Source organism: Petromyzon marinus, chromosome 18 (assembly GCF_048934315.1).
Source record: "Petromyzon marinus isolate PM22_M1 ecotype Great Lakes invasive population chromosome 18, UKy_Petmar_22M1.pri1.0, whole genome shotgun sequence".
Lineage (NCBI taxonomy): Eukaryota > Metazoa > Chordata > Hyperoartia > Petromyzontiformes > Petromyzontidae > Petromyzon > Petromyzon marinus.
The window spans coordinates 5,370,891-5,397,001 of record NC_133684.1 but is presented as its reverse complement, the minus strand read 5'-3'; the positions used below and the strand labels follow the sequence as shown (position 1 = coordinate 5,397,001).

The window sequence follows — 26,111 nt, the reverse complement described above, 5'->3', positions numbered from 1 at the left end:
TGGTGATGATGACATGAATATGGTGATGATGATCATGAATATGCTGATGATGGTCATGAATATGGTGATGATGATCATGAAGATCATGAATATAATGACCATGAATATGGTGGTGATCATGAATATTAATATGATCATGAATATTAATATGAAGATCATGAACATGATGATGATGATGAAGACACTCATAGAGGACCTCCCCCCCCCCATCCCCACCCCTCCATCGTGACTCAGACCCTGGATGAGGTGATCAAGGAGCTGATGGCGTGCGTCAACCGCGAGCTGTCCGAGCGCCAGCTCCTCGCGGCCTCGGCCTTCGCGACGGTGCCGCCGTCCGGCTCGACGCAGTCGCTGACGTCGCCGCTGTCGGCCGGCGTTCCCGGACTGGCGGGGGCCGTGGGCTCGGCGGCCCCGCTGGGCGGGGCCCTGGCGGGCTCGCTGGGGGGGACGCTTGCCCCCGCGCGCCTCGAGCTGTCCGTCGCCCCGTCGGCGCCCGACGCCTCCCCGGAGTCGTTTGTCTTCGAGTTCACGGGCGGGGAGCCCAGGGCGGCTTTCGAGCAGATGCTGGAGGAGACGAAGCGCAAGCTGGGTACGTCCACGTGCACGCGCGCGCGAGCGCCCGAGTGTACACGTGTGTGTGTATACGTACAGTGAGGGAAACAAGTATTTGATCCCCTGCTGATTTTGTACGTTTGCCCACTGACAAAGAAATGATCAGTCTATAATTTTAATGGTAGGTTTATTTGAACAGTGAGAGACAGAGTAACAACAACAAAATCCAGAAAAACGCGTGTCAAAAATGTTATGAATTTATTTGCATTTTAATGAGGGAAATAAGTATTTGACCCCTCTGCAAAACATGACTTAGTACTTGGTGGCAAAACCCTTGTTGGCAATCACAGAGGTCAGACGTTTCTTGTAGTTGGCCACCAGGTTTGCACACATCTCAGGAGGGATTTTGTCCCACTCCTCTTTGCAGATCTTCTCCAAATCATGAAGGTTTCGAGGGTGACGTTTGGCAACTCGAACCTTCAGCTCCCTCCACAGATTTTCTATGAGATTAAGGTCTGGAGACTGGCTAGGCCACTCCACGACCTTAATGTGCTTCTTCTTGAGCCACTCCTTTGTTGCCTTGGCCGTGTGTTTTGGTTCATTGTCATGCTGGAATACCCATCCACGACCCATTTTCAGTGGCCTGGCTGAGGGAAGGAGGTTCTCACCCAAGATTTGACGCTACATGGCCCCGTCCATCGTCCCTTTGATGCAGTTAAGTTGTCCTGTCCCCTTAGCAGAAAAACACCCCCAAAGCATAATGTTTCCACCTCCATGTTTGACGGTGGGGATGGTGTTCTTGGGGTCATGGGCAGCATTCCTCCTCCTCCCAACACGGCGAGTTGAGTTGATGCCAAAGAGCTACATTTTGGTCTTATCTGACCACAACACTTTCACCCAGTTGTCCTCTGAATCATTCAGATGTTCAATGGCAAACTTCAGACGGGCATGTATATGTGCTTTCTTGAGCAGGGGGGACCTTGCAAGCGCTGCAGGATTTCAGTCCTTCACGGCGTAGTGTGTTACCAATTGTTTTTTGGTGACTATGGTCCCAGCTGCCTTGAGATCATTGACAAGATCCTCCTGTGTAGTTCTGGGCTGATTCCTCACCGTTCTCATGATCATTGCAACTCCACGAGATGAGATCTTGCATGGAGCCCCAGGCCGAGGGAGATTGACAGTTCTTTTGTGTATCTTCCATTTGCGAATAATCGCACCAACTGTTGTCACCTTCTCACCAAGCTGCTTGGCAATGGTCTTGTAGCCCATTCCAGCCTTGTTTTGGTCTACAATCTTGTCCCTGACATCCTTGGACAGATCTTTGGTCTTTGCCATGGTGGTAACTTCGGAATCTGTTTGATTGATTGCTTCTGTGGACAGGTGTCTTTTATACAGGTAACAAGCTGAGATTAGGAGCACTCCCTTTAAGAGTCTGCTCCTAATCTCAGCTCGTTACCTGTATAAAAGACACCTTGGAGCCAGAAATCTTTCTGATTGAGAGGAGGTCAAATACTTATTTCCCTCATTGAAATGCAAATCCATTTATAACATTTTTGACATGCGTTTTTCCGGATTTTTTTGTTGTTATTCTGTCTCTCACTGTTCAAATAAACCTACCATTAAAATTATAGACTGATCATTTCTTTGTCAGTGGGCAAACGTACAAAATCAGCAGGGGATCAAATACTTTTTCCCTTCACTGTATGTGTGTGTGTGTGTTCAGGCGTGGTGCTGGCCACCCAACCCCTCGTGTGCCGATGCCGGCCTTCATAGGTGCTCGCTGACAGCGCTTGCCCCATCAGTCCGTCACAGGCTACACGGGGGGGGGAGGGATCATTGCGTGTACGTTTTAGCACGCGGTGCGGCGCCGCCGGCACCACGAACCTGGCTCGATGCAGAAAGCGCGAGCGGCACGCGCAAACCCCTGCCATCATCTTTCCGAATCGGGAATACTCGTCCACGCTGGAGGAACCCGAGCCGTCTCGCCGTGACGGGCCCGTCGCCGGCGTTAAACGAACGCTCGCTCGTCGCCGTTCGTCTCCGCGGGGGGCGGCGGCGTCGGCGACGAGCGAGCGAGCGAGCGTTCGTTTAACGCCGGCGATCGTTTTTTGTTTCTCGTTTTGCAGCGCAGACAAAGGACCGCTGGGACCCCGAGTTCCTCAAGGCCATTCCCATCATGAAGACGCGCAGCGGCATGCAGGTGCGCGTCCGGGCGATTGAAAATTGCCTTTTAACGCGCTTCGCGTGTCGCGGCACAGCAACGAAACGGAGTAGAAGCGAGCGCCTCGGTTTCCAAATAAGCGTTTCTCTACAAATCACATTTTTTCTCCCCCCCCTCTTCCCCGTGTCGCGCAACCCGTGATCGCGTTTGAGTTACGCGGGGCACGAACGGATGAATGGCGGGGCGTATAAATGGAAAAATGAAGACGTCCGTAAGAAAACGCGCGCGGTCATTTGAGTCGCAATTACCCGATGTTTTATTTGTGAAGCGACGTGTCGAGTACATTCGTGTACACGTCGGAAATTTGCGCGATTCGTTTTCACGGCGGCGGCCCAATTGGAGCCGTTTTGCGCCTTATTGCCTCATTACTACTCCGTTCTCATTCGCTGCATCCCCCACCATGCGTATATTTTCAAATGTATGTGAGCACCTATAAATGTCTAACCCGGTCATGAGAAGGGTAGGGATCTTTTTTTTGGGAAGTACACAACGGTCTCTGGTCTTCCTCTCAAGAACAAACGGGAATCACTGGAACAAGGAACGCTGCCCACGGTCAGCGCACGTCGCTGTTAAGAAATCTGTACCAACCTACGTGGCGGTTGGTGCAGATCTCTAAAGCGCCTTTGTCCACCCAGCGGTGTAAGTTGGTAAAGCCGCAGTCACGTGTGAGGTGGGGCAGAGTGTGGGTACTCCCTCCTCTTTCAAGATATCTGGCAAGCGTGGAAGTCCAGATGGCCTCTAGTGGGGGGGGGGGGGCTTCCCTATCGCTTCCTCTAGTGGGGGCCCTTCTGCCAGCGGTGGCGGGAGCAAAGCAATTGCAGGGCTGCACCTCTGTACCACTTATTGGGAGCAAAAGAGAAAGTCCATGGGACAGCCAGGGGCAGCACGAACGAGGCGCAGGCTGTTCGTGGGGGCTTGCACCAGCTTCTTTCACACGAGAAGTGACTTGCGTCGCTCCTAACTAAAACATTTCAAAGGGCCCTCGCGGTGGCTGTCCCTGCGCGACACAATGTCACTGGGCAACCTGGACTGCGAGCAGGCATTAGTCTGCCTGTGAGGGAGCGGCGATTTCCGCGTGTGTGTTCGGTACCAAATGAGCGAAGTTGTAGATGGTTTTGCAAATTTTGGCAAACTTTGGCCCATGACGACCGACTCGCGCGGTTCCCGCGACTCGTTTCAAGCGACGTCGGGGGGGAGGGGGGGGGGGGATCTTTAACGTCCGCCATGAAGCGGACGGCGCGTGTACGTTAGCGGACACATTGGCGGTCGCAACACTCCGCAACGTTAACCGGGGCTGCCCGCCAAATTTCGAATGGCGAACCTCCGCGACGGGCGGCGGACTCGCTCCCGCGGGGCCCACCGTGTCCCCGCTCGGGGGGGCTGCTCTACGCCCTGCGGTTTCATCATCCCACGCCACCCTCAACGCTTAAATCCCCCCCCCACACGCGTGCGTTCGTCTTCTTCGTTCGTACGACCGACGTAGATGCAGAGCGACAACTTTTACAATTTCAGGTGGTGAAGCCAGGCGACCGGATCGGGCGTTGCGTCGGTAACGACGTTTGTGCGGTCCGTTTCGTCGTCCGTGCCGCCCCCTCCAGTTCTCGTGCGCTTCGCCGAGCCTCGGCGCGTGGGACCACTCCTCCGAGGTGTGGGTGTGCAACAGCGACGGCTACGTAGGCCAGGTGTGCCTGCTGAGCGTGCGGCCCGACCCCATGGTGGAGGCCTGTATCGCCGTCTGCTCCGCGCGCATCCTCTGCATCGCGCCCGTGCCTGGGCTGGGGCGCGGCACCAGGTTCGCTCAACCCCGCCCGGCCACCTGGGGTGTCTGTGTGTCTGGCTGTGTCTAGCTGTGCCTGTCTGTCTGTGTATGACTGTGTCTAGTTATGTCTGTCTGTGTATGGCTACGAACCCGGCGACTCGAGTTCGATTCCCGCTCGCGCTCAACACCAGTGACGAATTTCTTAACTGGTCATGGGCCTCCCCTGGGTCGACCCATCCTTAAATGAGTACCTGGTGCGATGTGTATATGTCGCCACTAGGGAGACAAAGGTGGACGGGTGCGATAGTGCTGGCCACCCACCCTCTCATGTGCCGTGCCAGTCGTCACAGGTGCTCGCTGACAGCACTTACTCCAACAGTATGTTAAGGCTATACGGGTGATCTTTACGTATGGCTGTCCGATTGCTGGAAGCTTGCCTATCTGTGTCTGAGTGATGCCGTTTGTATGGCCCGCTGGCTAGCTCTCCGTTTGTGTGACCGTGCGTCCTTCTGTCTGTCGGTGTGCCTGTCCGTCTTCCTGCCCGCCGGTGCAGTACTTGTGTATATACGTACGTTGAACTTCTTTGGGCACCGTACGAGGCCGGGGCAGCTCCACTCCCGTGTTGTGCGACGAACGCTTCCATCAGCAGCTTCCCCTCACCCCACCCGCCACGGTTCCGCCCCTCGTAGGGATCGTCCTGCGTCTCACCGGCCGCTGCCGGAGATCCCAAGCTCCGACGACATCGGCTCGCCGCCCGCCCTCGACCCGGCTGCCGTCGCCACCTCTTCGTCGTCGTCCTCCTCCTCCTCCTCGTCTCCCTCGCAGCTCCAGGCGGGCGAGCAGAGGCCCCCTCGTGTGGGCGCCGCGGGGAACCCGTTTGCGAGCGACGCGGAGGAGTCGGAGGGGGAGGCCTTGTCCCCGACCTCAAGGCCGCGTGGTCGCGGGTCCAAGCAGCCGGGCGGAGCGCGGGACGGGCGCCCGGATTTCACGCTGAGCCGTAAGCACCGCCTGCGGAAGCGGGGGCCGTGTTTGCGTGTCATCCCTGCTCAGATATTCGCTTTTTAATTTCAAATTTATAAATTAGAAAGCATTTCGGTCGTTGTGCTTCGAAGCATGTATTTGTTTTTACTGTGTTTACTGGAATGCTGACGTGAGATGTTACGGAAGTGTCACAGAGAGCGTCCTTATTAAGGACAGGCACCTTAAATTAAGTACTGAGCTTCAAGACTTCACGTAACCCTAAGCACTATTCAAGCAAGTTTTTTTTTTTTGCACACCACCGCACACACCGCCAGAGTATCGTGAGCACAAAATACACCGAAATGGATGCGGCGTGTCAAAATTATTCCCGGGACACCGGTTCTGGCTGAAATTAATCACTGTGGGTCGACTATATAAAAAAAAATATGAAGAGACGGTCGCAGCTTTGGCCTCGTTGCGCGGCTCTAACTCAATTCTCCCGGGCACCTTCAGTGGACGACCGTACGGCCTCGAAGGACCCGGGGGCGGAGACAACAAGCTCGGACGACGAGCACGAGGACCCCGCACGGCCGTCCATATCGAGCGCCTGCAGCGCCTTCCAGCCCGTCGCCTCCGCAGGCTCCATCGCCGTGGTGACGGCGGCCGCGGCGGCCGCGGCGGACGGACGGGCGATGAGACGGACGAGCCGGGGCTCCTTCCAGGCCAGTCTGGAGGAGCTGCTCAGCATGGACCCCGAGGCCCACACCAGCTCCATGTGGCTCGGCACCGAGGATGGGTGGTGAGCTGCTGCTGCACCAGGGATGATCGAACTCTCACGCCACAGTTGTCGTACGGCTCTCTGGTGGACCGGAGCAGGTAGCACGCGACAAGTAGTATTTGCAGCCATGGCGAGGAAGTGTACTTTGTGCGGTGGGCCAAGTGACTCGGGCAGACCAAATTGAGCCCAGGGTAAATGTGTGGCTTTTTCTAAGTCTATGAGAATCTACACGAGTCTGTGTCTCTCTGTGTAAACCCAGGGCTTAATCTCTTGCTCAGTGTCTTCCGGGTCGCAGGTAGACTGGAGAGTAGGCGCGTGATTGGTAACCACAGCCATAGCCAGACCAATACCTGATGTGGTGTATTAAGGTGGACGCTCACAACAGCACGTGTCCCGACAGCCCACAATGTATGTATGTCGAACTTCTTTCGCACCGTATGTAGCCAACCGTGATAATCAGAGGTGTGGGGTAAGGACAACAAACTGAACGCAAAAGGCAGTTCTAAAGAAATTAGTTTTAAATCTAGATTTAAACTCTAGATTTTAAATCTAGATTTAAACTCTAGATTTAAAACCTAGATTTAAATCTAGATTTAAACTCTAGATTTTAAATCTAGATTTAAACTCTAGATTTAAAACCTAGATTTAAAACTGCATGGCTCCAGTGGCTTCCTAATACCGGAAGGAAGAGCGTTCCTCATAGCCGCAGAAGCGCATCTGAAAGCGCGCAATGCAGTGACCGTCTCTGTTCGATGGTTAGCCAAAAGCCGCTGCGGGGATGACCGAAGTTTGTGTGATGGTTTGTACTACTCCTTGACGAGATCGGCAATGTATTGTAGTTCATTTGTGAAATACAAAGCCACACGGGTGATCTGTGTCCCTCTGCTGGCTTCCAGCAGACCGCTCTTCACGAAGGGTCGATCGTCGGGTGATCGTTATCTGACCGTGGTTGTCCTCTTCCCCGTTGCAGCATCCACGTTTACCAATCGTCGGACAACATCCGTAACCGCAAGAACAGCCTCAAGATGCAGCACCCAGCCGCCGTCATGTGCATCCTGTAAGTGGGCCTGTCCCATTGTCCCATCCCATCATCCTCTCTCTCTTTTTTCCGTTCGCACGTTTCACTCTGATGGAGCATCCTGAACTACACGCGGTACAACCAAAAATGACAGCGGGGAGCTAAACCGCAACCACCGCTACAAATTCGGCTTGTTCCCACCTGTTGTTCCGTCCAGTGCCATCTTTCTGAAAATCTCTACAGACGTGATCTCTCTTCATGTGTTGATTTGCGCAGGTACCTGGACAACAAGGTGTTTGTGTCGCTGCTGAACGGAGACCTCATTGTGTACCAGAGGGAGGCAGGTACGATGCCCTGCCCACTAACCGAGCCTGCTCTGGCTGGCATGCAGCCCACAAACGGCATTGTTTGAATCGTAAAACAATGAAAGTACTATTATCTGAGCCTTCACGCGGATAAGAGGCTAAACAGGTGATCATTGCCCCTATTTGTGCTTGCACCAGGCCAGTCATCATGACTGTTTCATCATCAATAAATGGTGGTAATCTTAATCCTATTATTCGAGTGTTTGCGTGTACCGTATGTGTCTCCCGGAAGTAGTCTCCTACCCATGTCACTCTTGCAAACGAGATCAATCCTAGTGTCTTGAGTTCTCACGTGGTTAAACAACATAGACTCAACTCCTGGCAGCAATGTGCTCATGATATATATCCGACCTTTTTGTGCAGCATAAATTAACCGTAATCGTCGGGTATAAGTAGGGTATAAATAATAACAACAACACATTCAGTCCTTTGTAAATCTGCTTTTGAATGAGGGCCTCCTCACGACTTGATAGTCATGGGTTTTTTTTTTTGGTTTACCATACTTCGCCGCTTGGGTCAGTGCAGTTGAGTGAAACGAGCGCAGATCCAGGACCGGGTCGTCTGCCACTCTCCACAAATGCAAGCCGTGGTGAAGCAATCAAACTTGGTGGGATGTAATCGCGCGCAATGACTTGATGATAATGCTGCCAGGAATCATTCGCGGAAATTATGATGTAGACACAAAGTGTGGGGGCCCCCCTTTGTTTCATTATTTTAATGAAAGTTAATTTTTCCGGCGCTGCATGTGTGGCTTGAGGAAATTGCAAGAGCTTGACCTACTTTTCACACCGCCTGCCCTTGTGTTAACGACGTCCGCGTGGGTGCGATGAACTCAGAACATTTTTAAATATTAAAAATAGACGGTTTGGCGTCTGCGTAAGTCGCTCTCACATCCTAGAAGCGCCACGGTTGTAAGATAAGTATATAATATAAGTAACGCTTCTTCGCGTGTTAAAGAACTTGCTTTTTATTTACAAAGAACAAAATCGGCCACACCAACAGGGCAATGTGCCGCATATTCGTGGGTTACCCCCGAAAGGATTTATCACGCAATGATGTGCAGCCCTTTTGTGAATGCTCTGCTGGATGGAGAGAGCCTCTCCCCATGCCGTGCAGATTGGCGGGGCTTGGCCAGACCTCACCGTGCGGGTTTCGGTAAAGACGAACTGCATAGACGAGGTCGCATAGGACACCGCACAAGTGTATTTTTGCTGCACTAACTTCTGGTGCATTTAGGGGGTGGTGTGGTAGTGCCTCGTATCTTTTTTTTCTTTGGAATTCCCATCGCTCATGGGAATTCCAAAGAATTGCTCCTAGAATTTTTGTTCAGATGATATGAGGCCCCCCCTCCCTCCAGCATGACAATGTCAGACCACGCTTGACCCTGACAACATTCTCAGGGTCATCGAGCGCTCCAGCGGATTTGCGTTTCCCCGTCCACCCCACGGCCCACATCTGGCACCATCACGTTTCCATCTGTTCGGCCATTTGGAGGGTGTCCTGCACGCGCAGCGTTTTGACAATGACACTGCCGTACAGGACACTCCGTAAACGGTTACGCGATGCTGATGAATCCTTGGAAAAGCGAGGGATTTTCTGCCCTGGACCCACATTTGGCGCCGGCGCTTTCGAAAAGGATGGACGCCCGCCTAGTGCCAACGATATGCACCCTGCTGCCACTTCCACGGTGCTCCCAATTCAGGGTCTTGATCCACTTCGGGAATGTATTCTTGAATGGTGCGATCTCCCATTGTGCTGGCGGAGGGGGGGGGAGGTCATGCGCTGTGGGCAATGGTTTAGCGTTGAAGCAGCTGCTGCTGCAGGCTGTTCAGAACCCATCGCATGCAGTGTGCCATGGGTTCGTGCCGTTCTATAACTGCAGCATGAGCTTAAAGTAAAAAAAAAGGGACAGGTGCAGCCCTGTAAGTGCTTGCTCACATTCACTATTGGGAGAAGGGCCTCCCACCGAGGGAACTCGAGAGGCTCGCTAGCAGATATTTCGCATGCATAATGATGACGGGAGATTGTTTTGACGATGGTGGCTATGATGATGTTAACGATGTCGGCGGTCGTGATGACTTCGGAGGATCGTGATAGTGGTAACGAAGCTCATAGTGAGGGGATGTTAACTACCTCACCTGGTATACAGGAGGTCGTGGGTTCGATCCCGACCCTGATGCCTGTATGTTTAGAGTTTGCACGTTTTTCCCGTGGTCGCGTGGATTTTTCTCCGCCACATTTAGAAACACTCGTTGAGAGTATTTGGCTGCTTCCTGTAAATGGCCACGCAACAAGCCACTTCTTTGAGCCATCATTTGTGATAGCCAGGTCGCTTCCGAAAAATAGCCACATAGCTCAGTCAGCCTTACCCGGTCAAAATATAAACGTTGAGTTCAGTCTCAACGGTTAATGGTGACAGTGGGCCCCCTAACTAGCTCGCCCCCCGCAGGCTGCTTCTGGGACTCTCAGCACTCGCACACCCTCACCGTGGGCTCCCCGGGCAACCCGGTCACCAAGATGGCGCACGTGGCCGGCCGCCTGTGGTGCAGCTGCCAGAACATCATTGTCGTCATCAACACCGCCAACCTCGTCCCGGAGGTGCGACTCAAAACACCCCCGCGGCTCGATGACGCGACGAGCGCTCGAGCGTGCCACGTGGGAGACTTGTAACGCTCACCCACTCACTCGCTCAGCTGCCACATTCGTTCACTGCGGTTCTTTATGCACACGCGAAATCCTGTCTCCCGTCTCTCCTTCTTCTTCTTCTTCGGAGCATTATTCCCAGCCTTGCCCATGCCCACTGCTCCCTTCTCACCTCGCCCCAGCTGACGCCTGTATCGCACCCACGACTCGGACAGCCGAGACCCGCTCGCCGTTTGTCAATTTCTGATCGATAATCGGTCGCTTCTTCTCTGCTACCGCCGATGTCTGAAACTCCTTGCCTCTGATTGTTCCCTACTACGATCAACTCCCTGACTCTCCGAGTCCGGGTTAAAGAACTTCCTCTTCACCTCTGCCTTTGACTCTGCATCCTTCTTCACACCCCCCCCCCCCCAACCCGATCCCACCCCAGTCACTCTCCCTCCCTCTCCCTCGAACGTGCATCCCTTGACTGGTCAGCACCCTTGAGGTGCGACTACATTTAGACACAGTATCAATCCACTTTGTATTGTACGTTACCCGAATGCCATATTAACGGATTACTGGGTGAAGAGGTCACTGGGCTAAAGGCCCAGAGGTTGAATGTGTTGCGTGATTTATACATTACTGGTTTATACCAACAGAAAACGCAGATGCTTTCCAGCCCCGTGGCACTATTTACGGACTGCTTCGGGAATATGTGCAGCGGAACTTAATTTCCGTGTTTGTCCGGGCCAAGCTGCTGGTAAACAGCCTGAAATGGTCATAAAATATCTGGGGGAAGGCATTCAGATTGAACCCTTCGACATTAATCAAGCTCACGGGCAATGGTGGTGGGGGGGAGGAGGCAGAGTTAATGCTTCGGAAGGAACTTGAAAACATTATTTTCTTGTAAATTCAATAGTAATGTTAAATAAACTGGGATGCCAGTGAATACACACGGTTGTCCTCAGTCATCCTGCCGCAGTTGGTGGCCTCGTCGTCATTGTCCATCGTCAACTCCACAAATCATTGCATCCTCCCCGCAGACCAAGACAACACAATTTGATTTATGAGGCATCTAGACTGTGGCCCCATCTCCAAGACGCCTTACAAACGGGGGGGGGGGGGGGGGCGAGGGAAACTTTTCCATGTAGGGCAGTTTGAGGAAGCCGGGGACTCATTGGCAAAAAGGGAATCGGGAGTCGAATGCTTCGGGGGGAGTCAGGGGAATTGAAATGAGGTGAGAGCGGGAGAGCAAACGCGTCATAGTTTGGCACGCACAGTTGTAGGGAGAAAAGAAAATCATAGTATTGATCCTGGACTTGGGAACGGGGTGGGGGGGGGGGGGTTTCGATGGTACGATTAGGGAGACGAAGTGAATTCCCAAAAGTGAATTTCCAACATTTTTGTCGGTAAGCAACCGATTCAAACACGTGCACGTTTTCGAAAGCCGCTTGCGCAATCCATATTTGTTTTTTTGCTGGGTCGTGCTGCATGCTGAGCTTTTCTTACCTCGAGCTTTCGCCACGCTGCTGCGGGGGCGTCGTCAGTGGGTCAACTCCTGAAGATGGCCAATGTAAAATGTCAACTCCTGTGTGAATGGCGGGCAACATGTGTGTCTGTGTGTGTGTGCCAAAAGCTAAACCTACCTGCGATCAATGGGCGATTGAGCCTCCAGCAGCCAAACACCTCCACGCGTGTGGATCAACGTTCTTCCCCAGAACATCAGTTGGTTGAGTCTATAAGGACTCATCTTAAAACATGTGTTGTCGCTTGCATCCCCGTCTGTGTAGGTTATGTGCCTTGTACAGTGTTTTTACTATTTGTTTTTTGCTTCACTCAGTTTAACGTCTTAAGGGTTTTTATTTGTTAAGGGTTTAATTAAGTTTTATTCTTTCGTGGTTTCTGAATGGTTGGGTTATTTTAAGCATTGCGCTTTGAGGCTAAAAACTCTGTATGAAAGCAACTTTCAGCTTGGTTCGTTAGAAACCTTGACAGAACAAATAACCAACACACAAGCCCGACTACACTTGGATCGTTACTGACGACAAAAAAACACTTTTGTTGATTTTACAACAACAACAAAAAATAACCCTTGCCACGTCCGTCCGTCTGCCGGTCCGTGTCTCCCCGACTCCCCCATCTCACGGGGCTTACCATCGCCGCAGCACACGTTCACGGTGGGGAGTGATGCGTCGCGTGCCGTCTCGTGCCTCGTGGCGTCGGGGCTCGGCGTGTGGGTCTCCGTGCAGAGCAGCGCCTCCGTGCGCCTCTACCACGCGCAGACGCGCGACTGCCTGGCCGAGATCGACGTAGCGCCCGCCGTGCACAAGATGCTCGCAGGTGCGTCATCGTCGTCGTCGTTATCGGTCTTCGTTTTTTTTTCGTCGTCATTGTTATCGTCGTCGTCGTCATCATTATTGATGTCATCATCATCGTCGTCATTGTCGCCTTTGTCATTGTCGCCTTTGTCATTGTCGTCATCGTCATAATCATCGTCGTCATCATCATCGTCGTCATCATCGTCGTCATTGTCATCGTCATCACCGCCGTCACCTAATTGGCCGCGTAGCCTCTTGTCAGCACGAGTTGATTCCCGCACTCGTGGTTACGAGTGTTAGGTTCGATCCCCGCTCTCTGTGATTTGATGGATTGCCACGATGATTGGGGTTGTAATTTTATCAAAGAAGTCATTCTTTTGTTTGTCTCATTGCTATTGTTTGTGGTTAGTTTCTTGTTCGATATGTTTTGTTACGTACATTCTTTCTTGTGTCTTCTTATCTGTCTCCTTTGTATTTTATTTTGTAAATTCTACTGTCTGCCTCGTGTTATATTTTCTTCTCATGCATCGTGTCTAATTGGTACACTCTTTTTCTTTCTCTCTTATTTTCTTTCTCTCGTTTTCATCGCTTAGCCTTTTGGAAGCATTTTCACAGGATTTGCATTTTTGTTATAAAACGATCGCTTCTTACACGTACAATTCCACGTTTGTACCAACAGCGTGAGAAGCAATTTTAATAAAGAATCACGAGTCATTAGATGCCATCAACTCTGTGTCCTTATTGTGGAATGGTTACTGAAAGCCCTGCATCCACTCGGGATTGATTTTACCGTCCCGGTGGCTCAGCGGTAGAGCGAGCGGCTCCGTGGTCGATTGAAACTTGCCCCCTCGCGCCCGTTGCGTGTCTCCAGGCGCCGACGCGATCATCCGGCAGCACAAAGCGGCGTGCCTGCGCGTCACGGCGCTGCTGGCCTGCAAGGACATGCTGTGGGTGGGCACGAGCGCCGGCGTGCTGCTCACCCTGCCGCTTCCGCACATCCCGCCCAAGCTGCCCTCCACGGCCCGGCAGAACGCCGCGGCCGCTCCGTTGCCGGCTCCCGTCACGGTGGCGGCGGCGACGGCGGCGATGGCTACGTCGCCGTTAGGGATCCAGGGGCCGCCCCTCCTGGCCCAGCTGTTGCCCATGGGCTCGACACACGGCCACACGGGCCACGTTCGCTTCCTCACCTCCATCGAGCTGCCACTGGACGCGGTTGCTGAGACTGGGCCTGTCGGATCGGCCGACAAAGGTGCGCTCGCGTTCCTCAGTTGCAGCGGTTGAACTGAAACTAAACGAATTTTTTATTTTTTATTTACCTGGCCACAAATTTAAATCGGCGAAGTGGCTTGTCACGTGGAAATTTACAGCAGCCATATCATTTACAGTAACCATAAACGCATGGTGCTAAATGTGGAGGGTAAAACCGGAGGAGCTGGAGAAAAATCTACACGACCACGGGGAGAGAGACACGCAAACTCCAAATATAGAGGAGTCAGTGTTGGGATAGAACCCACAACCTCCTGTATACCAGGAGAGGTAGTTAACAATTGTGCTGCTGCGCACGGCTCTCCGATGCGGTCGTCGTTCGGCACGACGTCCGACGTTTCGCTGCACGTGCTCAAGAGGCTGCCATCGCGTGGAAGAGCGTAACGTCGTGCCGTACATCACGCGGCACGACCTGAAAACGCATCGCAGAAAGGTGCGCGTGTTTTGCAGCGTAAACCTATCCATGTCGCACCTCCAATTGGGGCGGTTGGCTACGTATGGCGCGAAAGAAGTTCAGCCTACATACATACACGGGGTGGAGCAGTGGTGCGCAGTGGTTAGGGCACTGCTCTATGAGCCAAGCAACCCAAGTTCAATTCCTTGCCACGGCTAACATCAGTGGCGAGTGATATCTGAACTTGGGCCTTGGCCCCCAGCCCCTCCCCCTTGGTGAGCCCACGCTGACCAGCGTGGTGAAGTATGGTCAAGTAAAACGCCATGACCGACATGGCTTGGGTGCGGGAAGGCCTTCATCCAACAGTATACTGACAAGGGGGTTTAAATTATAGTTTTGTTTTATTGTTTTTAAATGTCACCGACAGTTGTAGCATTAAATTTTGATTTAAAGCTTTCGTGACTGCAGTAATTCATATTCTTAGTTTTTTCGGTAAAGTCACGTTGAAGAGAAACAACAAAATAACAAAATATATATATGATGATGACCGTTTGAGTTATGGTCGAAACGTCGTGAGAATTTTTTATTGTTTTATATATATTTTGTTATTTTGTTGTTTCTCTTCAACGTGACTTTACCGAAAAAACTAAGAATAGTTGTAGCATTGTTAATGTCATTATCATTCCTACTCCAGAAGTTTATTACTGAACATCATTACCCAGTTGTGCAAATAACGACTTGCCGTGCATTGAAGTGAAAAACATCTCAACAGTTTAAAATTGTCCCAAACACCTTCTTTGGTTCTTTTGGTAAAGTCACGTAGAATGAGAATAAAATAATAAAATAAAATACAGCAATACAATTCTCACGACGTTGATCCTTTCACCTGAAGAAGGCCACTTGTGTGGCCATTTGTGTGGCCTTCTTCTTCACCTGAAGAAGGCCACTTGTGTTGTGGCCGAAACGTCGTGAGAATTTTATTGTTTTATTTTATTATTTTATTCTCATTCTACGTGACTTTACCGAAAGAACCAAGGAAGATGAATCCTTGCAGTCACGAAAGCTTTAAATCGAAATGTCCCAAACACGTTTACCGAGGTTATACAAAGTGCTTACCCACCTCTTAGTGTCATCTTCGATATTTTTGTTACCATCTTAACGGGACGCACACTCACGGGATTCGAATGCCGTGTTCAGACTTGCATCGGCTCGCGCTCTGTGTCAGTGACGTGCGAGAATCGCATTACGGATCGTTACCGACGACGGTGATTAGACGTGTAAAGATTCGCCTGATCATTGTAACAATAGTCAGTCCGATTTACAGCGCTCGCTAAAACCTGTGCAGTGAAGCGCCACCACGAGCGATTCGATCGTCAAACCTCGGCTTCAATTTTTCACTCGAAGCAATTTTTTTGTCCTTTTGGTTTTAACCGTCTCATTTGTATTGTTCCTCATTCAATTTCCGTGTCACTTGCAGTTTTGTCGGCCTCATCAGCCTTAACAAAGTACGAGCGTACAAAGTTAGAAATAATCTATTCTCACACGGCACCGTTCAAAATCTTAACGTGACCGCAAAGAGTCCCGGTTCAACTTGACGAATCGACGCGTTACGCTTTGCACACCGATTAGCACCTCCGATTGGCTACACACAGTGCGACACGAAGTTCAACATACACACACCGAACGAAGACGACGACGACGACGCTCAACATTGTCAAAATGTTTTCCCCATTTTCGTGCGACGGCCCTGCCCAGGCCGCCTGGGCACCATCTACGACGGAGGTTGCGTGAACCCTCACCACCAACAGCAGCAGCAGCAGCAGCAGCACACGTGGGCTCGCCAGGGCTCCGCGCGGCGCCGGGCCCAGGCCGCCGCTCCCCCTCGCACGCGCACGCTCGTCATCAGCGGCGGAGACGGCTACGAGGACTTCCGGCTCAGCGGAAGCAACGAATCCGCCGGGCGGGATGACAGCACCAACCACTTGCTGCTGTGGCGTGTCTGATTGGGCGGGTCTCACAAGCAGCGCCAGCTGTTGCTGTGGCCCGGGGCGGGCGGGCGGGCGGGCGGGCGGGCGAGCAGCCTCCCGCTGTGAGAACGTCGCAGCGGTCGTCGTCGTCGTCGTGTTATTTATTGTTTTATTCGTTTGGTTTGTTGATGCCGTTATGAGTGGCGGAGAGCACTGTGGGGGTGGGGAGGCACGAGTTGTTGGGGTTGGAGGACCGGACACAGGCTTTGAGCGGTGCTCGGAACAAAGCGAGATGTTGCGATGCACCTTTGCACCCAATGTGCGTTCATTAACGATGTACGTCACAACACAACATGAATTGGATAGATGAAGCCTCCGGATTGATTCGCATCTGAAGATTATGTTCAAGTAAGGGAGACTGCACGCATGAAGGGAGATTTGGAGAAAAATGAAGAATGTTTTTTTTTAGCAAGTAGTGAGGAGGTAGGAGTAAGCTGCAGGGCAGAAAAGAGGGACCACAAGATGGTGAGATTGAATAAGTGAAGAATGATTTTGGCCGGGGGGGTGGGGGTGTGGTGCACGCTGGTTAATCCGGCAAATTTGAAGGCAGGGTTGGTGGCTCGTGCTCAGACCATGTGTGTGGGACAGCCACCGTCAAAGGCAGTGAGTGGCCCGTGTGAGGCAGTGCAGCAAGGAGGTGACAAAAGTGGGGTACTAAAATGTAATGCTTTTTTGTACCACCAACACACCACATTCCTTGACCCTTGCACACGTGTTCAGTGCAATCATCTTACAATTTGTATCAAATATATGTTTGTGTGTGTGTCTCTCTAGCCTGGCAAGCTGAAGTCAGAATCTTGACTTCGGATAGCCACGTCCACGCATGCGGCTAAAAAGCATGGGTAGTAAGTTGATGTGAAGACGTGCCAACGTTTGTCCGGGTTTACGGCAAAAAAACCTTTTCCTTAAATGTGACGCCAAACCCAGGTTGCGTTTGTGGTATCGCCATCTCAAATCGGGCATCACCCTGCAGCCGGGTTCGCAAGCTTGCATGATGATATCACCCGGACAGGTTTGGCGCTACCACAGGCGGCGCTTTGTCATGCGGCGTGCCTGATGGTGGCGAGAGAACAAACGTTGCTTTTTTTGAGCATCCATGTCATGGGACGCGGCCCTTAAGTGGTACAAAATGCTTGCCAAGCAAGACCGACACCTGCCCAAGGGTATACAACGTTCAACAACCCAAATTGTGTGCGTCTTCCAAAAAGTAGACCAGCGGTGGAATTCAGTTGTGGCGATGGAGAGTCAGGCACATTGCTACGCTGTGCACATTTCAAGATCGCAGGTGGAAATTTGTATGCATCCGGCATGCTCGTTTCATGACAAAACGTGAACATTGCTATATACGTGTTAATAGAAGCGTTGTATTTCTATTGACGGATGTGCACCCTTCTCTGCAACACTGCTCCGCAAGTGTGACCACATTTCTCAAAATCCCTGGTTGGTTCGTTGGAATATATACTGAACAAGTCCTGCCTTTGATGCAAACTCATTTTCGTAAAGTCCAAATTGCATCGCCACAAAATTGTATTTATTTATATGAAGGTTTGCGTCCTACTGTAAGCTTAGTCTGCGTGTTCCATTTGGCCCCAATTGTTGAAGCTCCGCAGTGTTAACAAAGCCCTATCGAACAATGCCGACTACAATGAGCGTCCACGTTGAAAACAATCTCAAAAAAACCTGTGCCAATGTCCAGTCAACTTGTCTCAAAATTATGCTAAGAAACACCTTGATAATAATCACGTGCAAAATTGAGGCAGAACAGAGTTTATAGTGCTATACGTTTGCCCTTTTTTTTACACTTTTAACTTTGGGACACTTCACTGAGTTTGTGTATTCCGCGGACGTCAACGGAGCGCACTTAATTGATTTGTAAGTTTATTTCCTGTGGCCCTGGCAGATGTCATCCTAGTTCCTGTGCAATATACTGATGAGACACATTTACAGTAAGAAAACGATTTATTTTGACTTGTATGCGTCACCTCTGATTTTTTTTGGTTTGTTTAATTAGCGTTAAGCAAATTACACGTTTTATAGACTTGTGGAAAACAAAAAAGAGACTTGGGCTTGCAATTTGATCGACAGAATGCGGCAGTCGCCATATTTACGAACAAACGAGTTACATGGCCTAATCGTGTGGTAGAAAGGTTACCCTTTGAATCTCTTTTGCTGCCAATTTCGAAAACAATGTAACCAAAACCTTGAGGCGATATTTTTGAGAACATTCACGATTCAGAAACGTTTTTGTCTCGGACCAGAACATGACTGTTTTTAGACAAATCTTACGTATATTTTTTTTATTCACACTGTATCGCAGGAAACTATATAAATGACGTTGTTTTAAGCGATAACTATTTTGAGCATTCGTAAGAAAAAAAAAAGAAAAATCACATTTCGTTAACCTGTTCATCATTGAAAACCACACCGGAAATGTTGTACGTTTCAAATTCACACTTAACACCTTATTCACGGTACATGTATATTTTTTTTGTCTCCACATCAACAGCACTTAAATCACAAGCCGTCGAGCCGCTGCGAGATTGCGCTTACGTGCGCGCATGGGCTTAACGAGCCCTGATTTTGTGGGCGCTTCGTGCACACGGTGGGATATTTTTAGCGGGCAGCGGTGTGGGCGCTGCTGTCACGTTGGATTGACTTTGCGTCACCTGTAAGACGATGATCCCTTCCTGTGCATAGCCTGCTCCCACTGCACAACAGCGTAAGCAGTCAACGTCACCGAGCGTTAAAAAACAAAAACCAAAGGCTCATCGCGGCTTTTTCAAACGGATATAAATGTATTACGATGGGGTTTTTTCCATTTTGTTTTATACTTATCACTTTCGTTTTGACACTTCTAATTTATACGCACAGTGAAGTTTTTTTGTTGTTCATTTTCTTTAATATCTATATTATAGCCGTTCTGCCCATATAGCATGCGTCGCGTGATTGGTCCAGTATTTTATTTTGTAAGGCTGCAGCGCGAACACAGTCTCTTTAAGTCGCAACTCAACCACCCACTTCATTTTGAGTGGATTTATATTTTACAATCGTAGTTTGGTAGATCTCATGCTCAACCCCACATTTTTCACCGCATTTAAGACAAACAAGGGCGTATTTATATAGCGGATATTTGTGAACGACTCCTCTCGCAACACGGTTCACACACAACAGTGGCAGAGGGGAGAACGTTTGGCACTGCACTGAAAAACCTGGCGTTGGGAAATAATTTGCACGCAACAATCGCTCTCTTTATTTATAGGATGTTAGCATTGTTTTTTAAAATTCACTTTCAGTCGACAAATAGTATAATTTAATCTCTTTTTTTCACTCTACCACTGACCCGAGGCCTCGCTAAAGCCAGCCCAGCGTGGTTCAGCTAGCGCTAGGTTTTTCGACTGCAGAACCCGAGCCGTGCCACTAATGTCATACAATCCAGTGTACCGACTGATGCACCATGTGATGAAAATGATTAACCATGCCACTCTAGCCCTGCTTGGCCCCTGAGCCAAATTCAGAGTGCCTGTGATGCCAGCGTATCACAGTTCGGTTCTGGCTTGGCACGGCATTTGGCCAGTGGAACACACCAGCTGTGCCGTGAGGGCCCCGTGTTGGCACGGCTCGGATATGCCGCACTGGAAAGTCGGTATTAATTTTAATCACCAACCTGCACTGGTCAGTGTGGTGAAAAATGGTCAAATAACCTCGATGGCTGACTCAGCATGGAAGGCCTTCATCTATCAGTGAATTGACAAAAGGTCTATAATAAATAAAACTGCAATCTTGGCATTGGCTGTGATGGGCTCATGAATCAAATACTATTTGACAACTTGTTCAATCAAGACATGTCATCATATAACTAACGATTGAACAGTTTACCCAAGGATATCCATAACACTGACCGGCATATTTGCAGTCATTTAATACAGCTATTTGTCGACTGAGAATCGGTTGTTGAATTTTTCAGGACGATCATTTCTTTCATTACAGTGCCTTACGACAATAATTTTAGCTTCGCAGTATAGGTTACTCAATAATTAAGTTTTGTAAATACTTTTTGTTAGATCAGTGCACATTATTTCATGATGCTACTCGTACATTCAGTATAAGTAACAGCGGTCCGACATTGTATATATTGGTATATATTGATATTGCTGTTTGTACATAAGATGCTTATAAGAGCCCTGCAGAAGTGTGGATATGAATGTAATTGAACACAGCATTGTTATTTTTGAGTACATGTACGTTTCATACACGGTGGCACAGATTAATATTCACACTTTAAATATGGCCCTTCTTATCAGGAGAATGGAAGCAATGGCGAGGTGTGGTGGCATCGGTGGCATTAAACGTGATGACCTCTTGACCATGAAAGAATTGTGTGTTTTTGAGAAGAAGAAAAAAACAATCTATTCCAAAAAATATCCAGGAGAGAATATATTCCAGGAGTTTTTTTGAATGCACATCACGAATGGGATATTTGACAATTCCCTATATGAGTAATTTTGCACGTGAGAGGAGACTTGCGCTGTGGTAGCGGGATGTTAATTCCCTCACCTGGTATACAGGAGGTCGTGGGTTTGATCCCAGCCCTGACACCTGTGTATTTGGAGTTTGCATGTTCTCCCCGTGGTCGCGTGGATTTTTCTCCGGGTCCTCCGTGTTTTCCCTCCACATTTATAAACATGTGTTTCGAGTATTTGGCTGCTATAACATTTCCACGTGATAAGCCTCTTCGTTGAGCTTTCATTTGTGGCCAGGTCGCTTCTGAAAAAGAGCATGTAGCTCAGTGAGCTTTACCTAGTAAAAAAAATATAGGTTAGTTTAGTTTAAGTTGATAATTTTAGCCCAGAGACAAACCGCACTCCATACAATTAGCACGTCAGTATACTACTTGTTGTATTTCCTCCTGTGTTACCGCCTCGCTACCCAGCAGGTGTGTGCCTGATTGTGGTTCTTATCTGAGCCATATATTCCAGACTTATGCTTTCACATCCGTGATCCTTATATTAAAAAAAAACTAAATTTGATAAATCACTTAACAGTTGCGAATAAATAAGAAAGTTAACGTAATGGTTTTGTCCCGTTCATCTGTTGATCATGTTATCATATGATTGAGCCCCTGCCGAAAAATGTTTTGAGACAAACTGTAAATTTATTTGAAATCCTTTATTAAACATCAGGTGCAATGGTGACAGTGATGAGTACCCAACCTAGGGCTAACATCAGTGGCGAGTGATAGCTGAACCAGCATGGTGAAGTAAGTTCAAGAAAACCCCTCCGACCAAATAGCATGCGGAGGATTTTATCATGTCTGACAAGGCTGTAATTCGTTATTGAACATCAGCCAGCCTGCAGAGTATTGAATCTCACGCAGTCTGCATTGCGACAACCACCCCCCTGGCTTTTGATGCCTCAAAATGTTTTAATTTCCGCCGCCCTTTGCAGTACTGTTGAGCGTATTGAGTGGACATTAGTTTGGGCCACCTTGTGTATAAATGTGTGCAGCATACACACCCTGGCGTATAATGTGTGTTTGCGTTCTGTGCGTCGCTGCCACGGCCACGCAAGCTTGTGCTGTTACGGTTGCGCGACCCAAAGGTAGTGGCTCCAAACCTATCCCACAGTGCACGCGTTTCGATGTGCCGTGTCCACCCCCATGTTAAATGGCACGGCGTTCCCTCATTAAAATTCACACAATTGTACCACTTGACGGGGTGTGTGTGTGTAATTGCGTTTTCTTTTTACGCATTCATATTTTGTGGTTGCACGCAGCGAGTAAATAGCGTCGCTGATGATATTTTAGACGCTGTGTGATGAGCTTTGCCGGAGTGTTTTTCCATTACAATGTTTCTTTGTACGTTTAGCCGACAGACTAATACAGTAGGATTTAACAGAAATATGGGGTCAGGGTCAGTGTGAAAGCTGGCTTTGTGAAGACACGCAAAGTTAGATGCATTGGTCATGATTCAGGGTCATGGTTTGATTTAAGAATCAATTATTGTTTTCTCATATTTAATGTTTTGTTTTCTTATTCTGTATCCGTCTTGGACAATCGCATGCTTTATATTAATCAGAAGTCAAAAATAATAGGTAGATTCTCATTGCATACATTTTGGTGATGGTAATACATTTTAAAAAAGGGATTGTTACTTGCCTAGTACATGCAAAGATCTGAATGAAAGCCAATTTGAAAATAATTTGTAGAAAACATCATGGGCTGAAACAAAATTAGCACATCTACTGAAAGTGTCATCATGAATCGCCTTCGAGTATACTTCGCTGACTTTCTGATGTGTTGGCTGTGCAGTCTGAGTGTAGCTATTCCAATTGTATACATGGTCTTATTGTGGTATTTGTTTAAATCTGGCCACATTTGTGAAACTGGCTCACGGCATCAGGTTTGAGGAATCAAATGTCTTTTCATCAACTACAAAAGCCAGACAATGGTATTTGCTATTCATTTATCTTTTTTAGACTCTGCCTGAAGGCTTTTCACAGCGACACAATATATTTTCTGAAAATTGGAATGAAGAAATAACGCCTTGAATAGTGAGAGCATTAACCATCTCGAATTTGCTGACAACATAGCCCTTATAAAAAAAACAACGGTAATGAACTAAAGACAATGAATGATAAAATAACTGTATAGAATAAAGGCCACAATGTGGGGCTAAAAAATAAATGTGAGGAAAGCCAAAATGATTTCCAACCTTTTAACAAAAAAAAGAATTGCTGTGACAAACGAAAATCACAAAAGGGCATGTATTTACCGTATAGGAGCATAAACCATCACGGAAACGCCGGTCATCCTCGCAGCGGCTGTTGACTATCAATCGAACAAAGATGGTCACTGCATCGTGTGCTTTCAGATGTGCTTCTCCGGCCGTCTGGAACGCTCTTCCTTCCGATATTAGGAAGCCACTGGAGCTATGCCCTTTTGCATCTAGGTTTAAACTCATTTCTTTAGAACTGCTTTTTGTGTTTAGTTTGTTGTCCTTCCCCCACACCTCCGATTGGCACGGTTGGCTATGTACGGTGTGAAAGAAGTTCAACAGTGCAAATGATTGAATGTGGACTGGGATGAAAATTATTAAATTATCAAATAACCATGTAAGAGCAGGATAAAATGTTTTTCAAATGAAGGTGCTCAGTATGTGCTTATTGTCTGTCATGAAAGGGATTGGAAATGTCAAATCTGACAATACAGCACTATGTAACAAAAGCTGTAGAGTAAGCCTTTATCACATAGTTATGGAGAGATGCATGCCGGGAATAAAATGTATACAGTATAATACATTTCGTATTTATATAGCATCTATATGCAACCGCATATCAAGATATGCTGTACAGAACAGCGGAGGCGTCCAGGGGAAAGGAGGCTTATTTATTTATATGAGATTAAAAAAACGGTGGTCATGGGCAAAATAAAAGAGGAAGCTAATGATGGACTTGCAACAGGCAAACGGGGCCTGACAAAATGGATAGCTGGGGGAATGGAATGACACTTAGAGACATGCAAATTATAAACATCATGTTGACTTAAGTTTACGTGGGCTTCGGTGGGACACATAACTAATAGTATGGATTATGGTGATGGATGAGACTGGTGATAAAATGGGAACCAACGGAGGGAACGGCCGAGAGGATGACTCAGAGGTGGATCGAGCTGCAGGCGCTGGGCGGATTGTGGTATCACATGACCTTGCATCCAGGGATGGTGGCGACCTGAGAAGACCTTCATCCAGCGGTGGTCAGACCAAAGGTGCGAATGATTTGTTAAAAGAAAAAAAACCCCTGACGTGCAATTAAAGTACATAACGTGTCGTCCAATAGCCTACATTTCTTAGAAAAAAATGTATCGATTTCATTTTTAAAACTAAGAGCATGTTCAAAAATGACTAATTTTCAACGGTTTGTAAACGCATTTACAAAAATAACTAACTAGCTCGATGAGTGGACATCAGATGTGGAATGTTTCACAAGAGTACCCATCAAGATTACTGTCGACCAACAAATAGAATATGCCATCGCAGATTTATATGGCAATTATTAAAAACAATACTCGAGGCCTTTTTTATGCAATGAAACATCCCTCTATATTAAACGATATTAAAACATTACGTTACCCTATTTAATTACCTTATCCACTGAAGCCAGAGTACCCATCAAGATTACTGTCGACCAACAAATAGAATATGCCATCGCAGATTTATAGGGCAATTATTAAAAACAATACTCGAGGCCTTTTTTATGCAATGAAACATCCCTCTATATTAAACGATATTAAAACATTACGTTACCCGATTTAAGTACCTTATCCACTGAAGCCATTCGATCATTGTAACGGAATGAAAAGCTAAACGTGCACACGACGACGCGTGTAGATTTCACTCCATTCACACAAGAGGGCCGGATTTCATACACGAAGCCCTACGTTTTTTAATAGGTAGAGCCTCGGTGCGATTGCTGCATTAGATGCTAACCAACTTCGGTTCGACACCCGACCACGTGTTGGCGTAATATTGTGAGCCGCCGTCCCCTTAAAAAGGGGGGGCAATTGGATTAACTCTTTGCAACGCAGATGGCACTTCATCCTGCTCATCGTCACTCCTTCGTCGAGCCGGGGACAATGACTAAAAAAAAACCTCCCAAAAACATTCGTCAATAACACTGTTAGCAGGGGAGAGGGGGGAAATTAAAAAAATATAAAAATAGGCGACGTTCGGACAATGGCCCTTCTTCATAGCACGTTGTGTTTATTGGCGAATGTTGCCGTGTTTATTAATTGTGCGCCGCTGCCAACACGGCAACAGCAGCATCACCAATTAATGTGGGACAATCACTGTCTGCAACTCCGTCGATTAAAGGCCTGCAAAGACTACAATGGGCTGCTGTTATTGTGGTCGATTACAAACCTATCAGTGCCCTACCTCATTACAGACCAATTCAGACCTCATTGGTCACCCCGTGCCCTTATAAATCTCAACGTTCATCCTAACACGTCCCATCACAAGGGAGAAACACAAACCAATAGACAAACACCACCACTACACTCACCACTAGTACACTCACCATTTGTACACTCACCACGAGTACATTCACCATGACAAACCTGTAAACACCTTATCAGTGCTCTACCTTATTACAGACCAATTCAGACATTATTGGTCACCCCGTACCCCTTAGAAATATCAAAGTTCATCCTACAACGCCCCATCACAAGGGAGACACACATAATTGGACAAAAACAAAATAATATGCACGTATTAAAACGGCTGTGCGCCTCACGGACCTGACAACTTAATTTCCCTGTACAAGAATACGGGTTTGACAACTATGGGATCACTCGATGACCCTTTAATATCGGCGGCCGTTCTGGGCCCCCACCGTCCTCCCCATCCTCCCTACTCGAAGTTGGGAACCCAACCCTCCACTACTTGCGAGCCTCTCGCACAGCGTGACGCGGCTCATGATGACGGGCGGTGCGTCCCCCAAAAAAGCCCCCCCCCCATGGAAAAAAAACACCTCCCGTCCAGCGGCACACGTGGGGACAGGTGAGACTTTCCCTACTGCACGTTCAGTCGAACACTTAATCGGTAGATTTACTAGAGCCGTCTGTAGTGGGGGGGGGGGGGCTGGGGGAGGGGAGCAGTATTACTTCTGACACCGTGACCTCAAAACGCGCCCCCCAAAGCGCGGGGCCCGGTGCGGTCGCCCCCGATTCGTCGTGTACCCCCTTTAGGGAACGGCTCTGCCGCTCACTTCAACAATGGGATATCCCACGGCTCTTACTACGCACACTCTGCGTGGTTTGCAATGTTTGCCTGC

The 26,111-nt window shown here is 48.8% G+C and overlaps 1 protein-coding gene across 3 annotated transcripts in view; it reads left to right on the top strand.

Annotated features, from left to right (window-relative positions):
* ARHGEF17 (Rho guanine nucleotide exchange factor 17) overlaps positions 1 to 16,306 on the top strand; it is a 116,873-nt gene extending 100,567 nt beyond the window's left edge. For all 3 annotated transcript variants that reach the window (XM_032956613.2, XM_032956612.2, XM_032956611.2), the window contains exons 13-23: positions 235 to 589; positions 2,679 to 2,752; positions 4,372 to 4,565; positions 5,222 to 5,529; positions 6,006 to 6,291; positions 7,241 to 7,327; positions 7,565 to 7,632; positions 10,103 to 10,251; positions 12,444 to 12,618; positions 13,468 to 13,845; positions 16,012 to 16,306. In XM_032956613.2, coding sequence (XP_032812504.2) covers positions 235 to 589; positions 2,679 to 2,752; positions 4,372 to 4,565; positions 5,222 to 5,529; positions 6,006 to 6,291; positions 7,241 to 7,327; positions 7,565 to 7,632; positions 10,103 to 10,251; positions 12,444 to 12,618; positions 13,468 to 13,845; positions 16,012 to 16,259 — 2,322 coding nt within the window. In that variant the 3' untranslated portion in view covers positions 16,260 to 16,306. The remainder of the gene's footprint in view (positions 1 to 234; positions 590 to 2,678; positions 2,753 to 4,371; positions 4,566 to 5,221; positions 5,530 to 6,005; positions 6,292 to 7,240; positions 7,328 to 7,564; positions 7,633 to 10,102; positions 10,252 to 12,443; positions 12,619 to 13,467; positions 13,846 to 16,011) is intronic.
* The last annotated feature ends 9,805 nt before the right edge of the window (positions 16,307 to 26,111 follow it).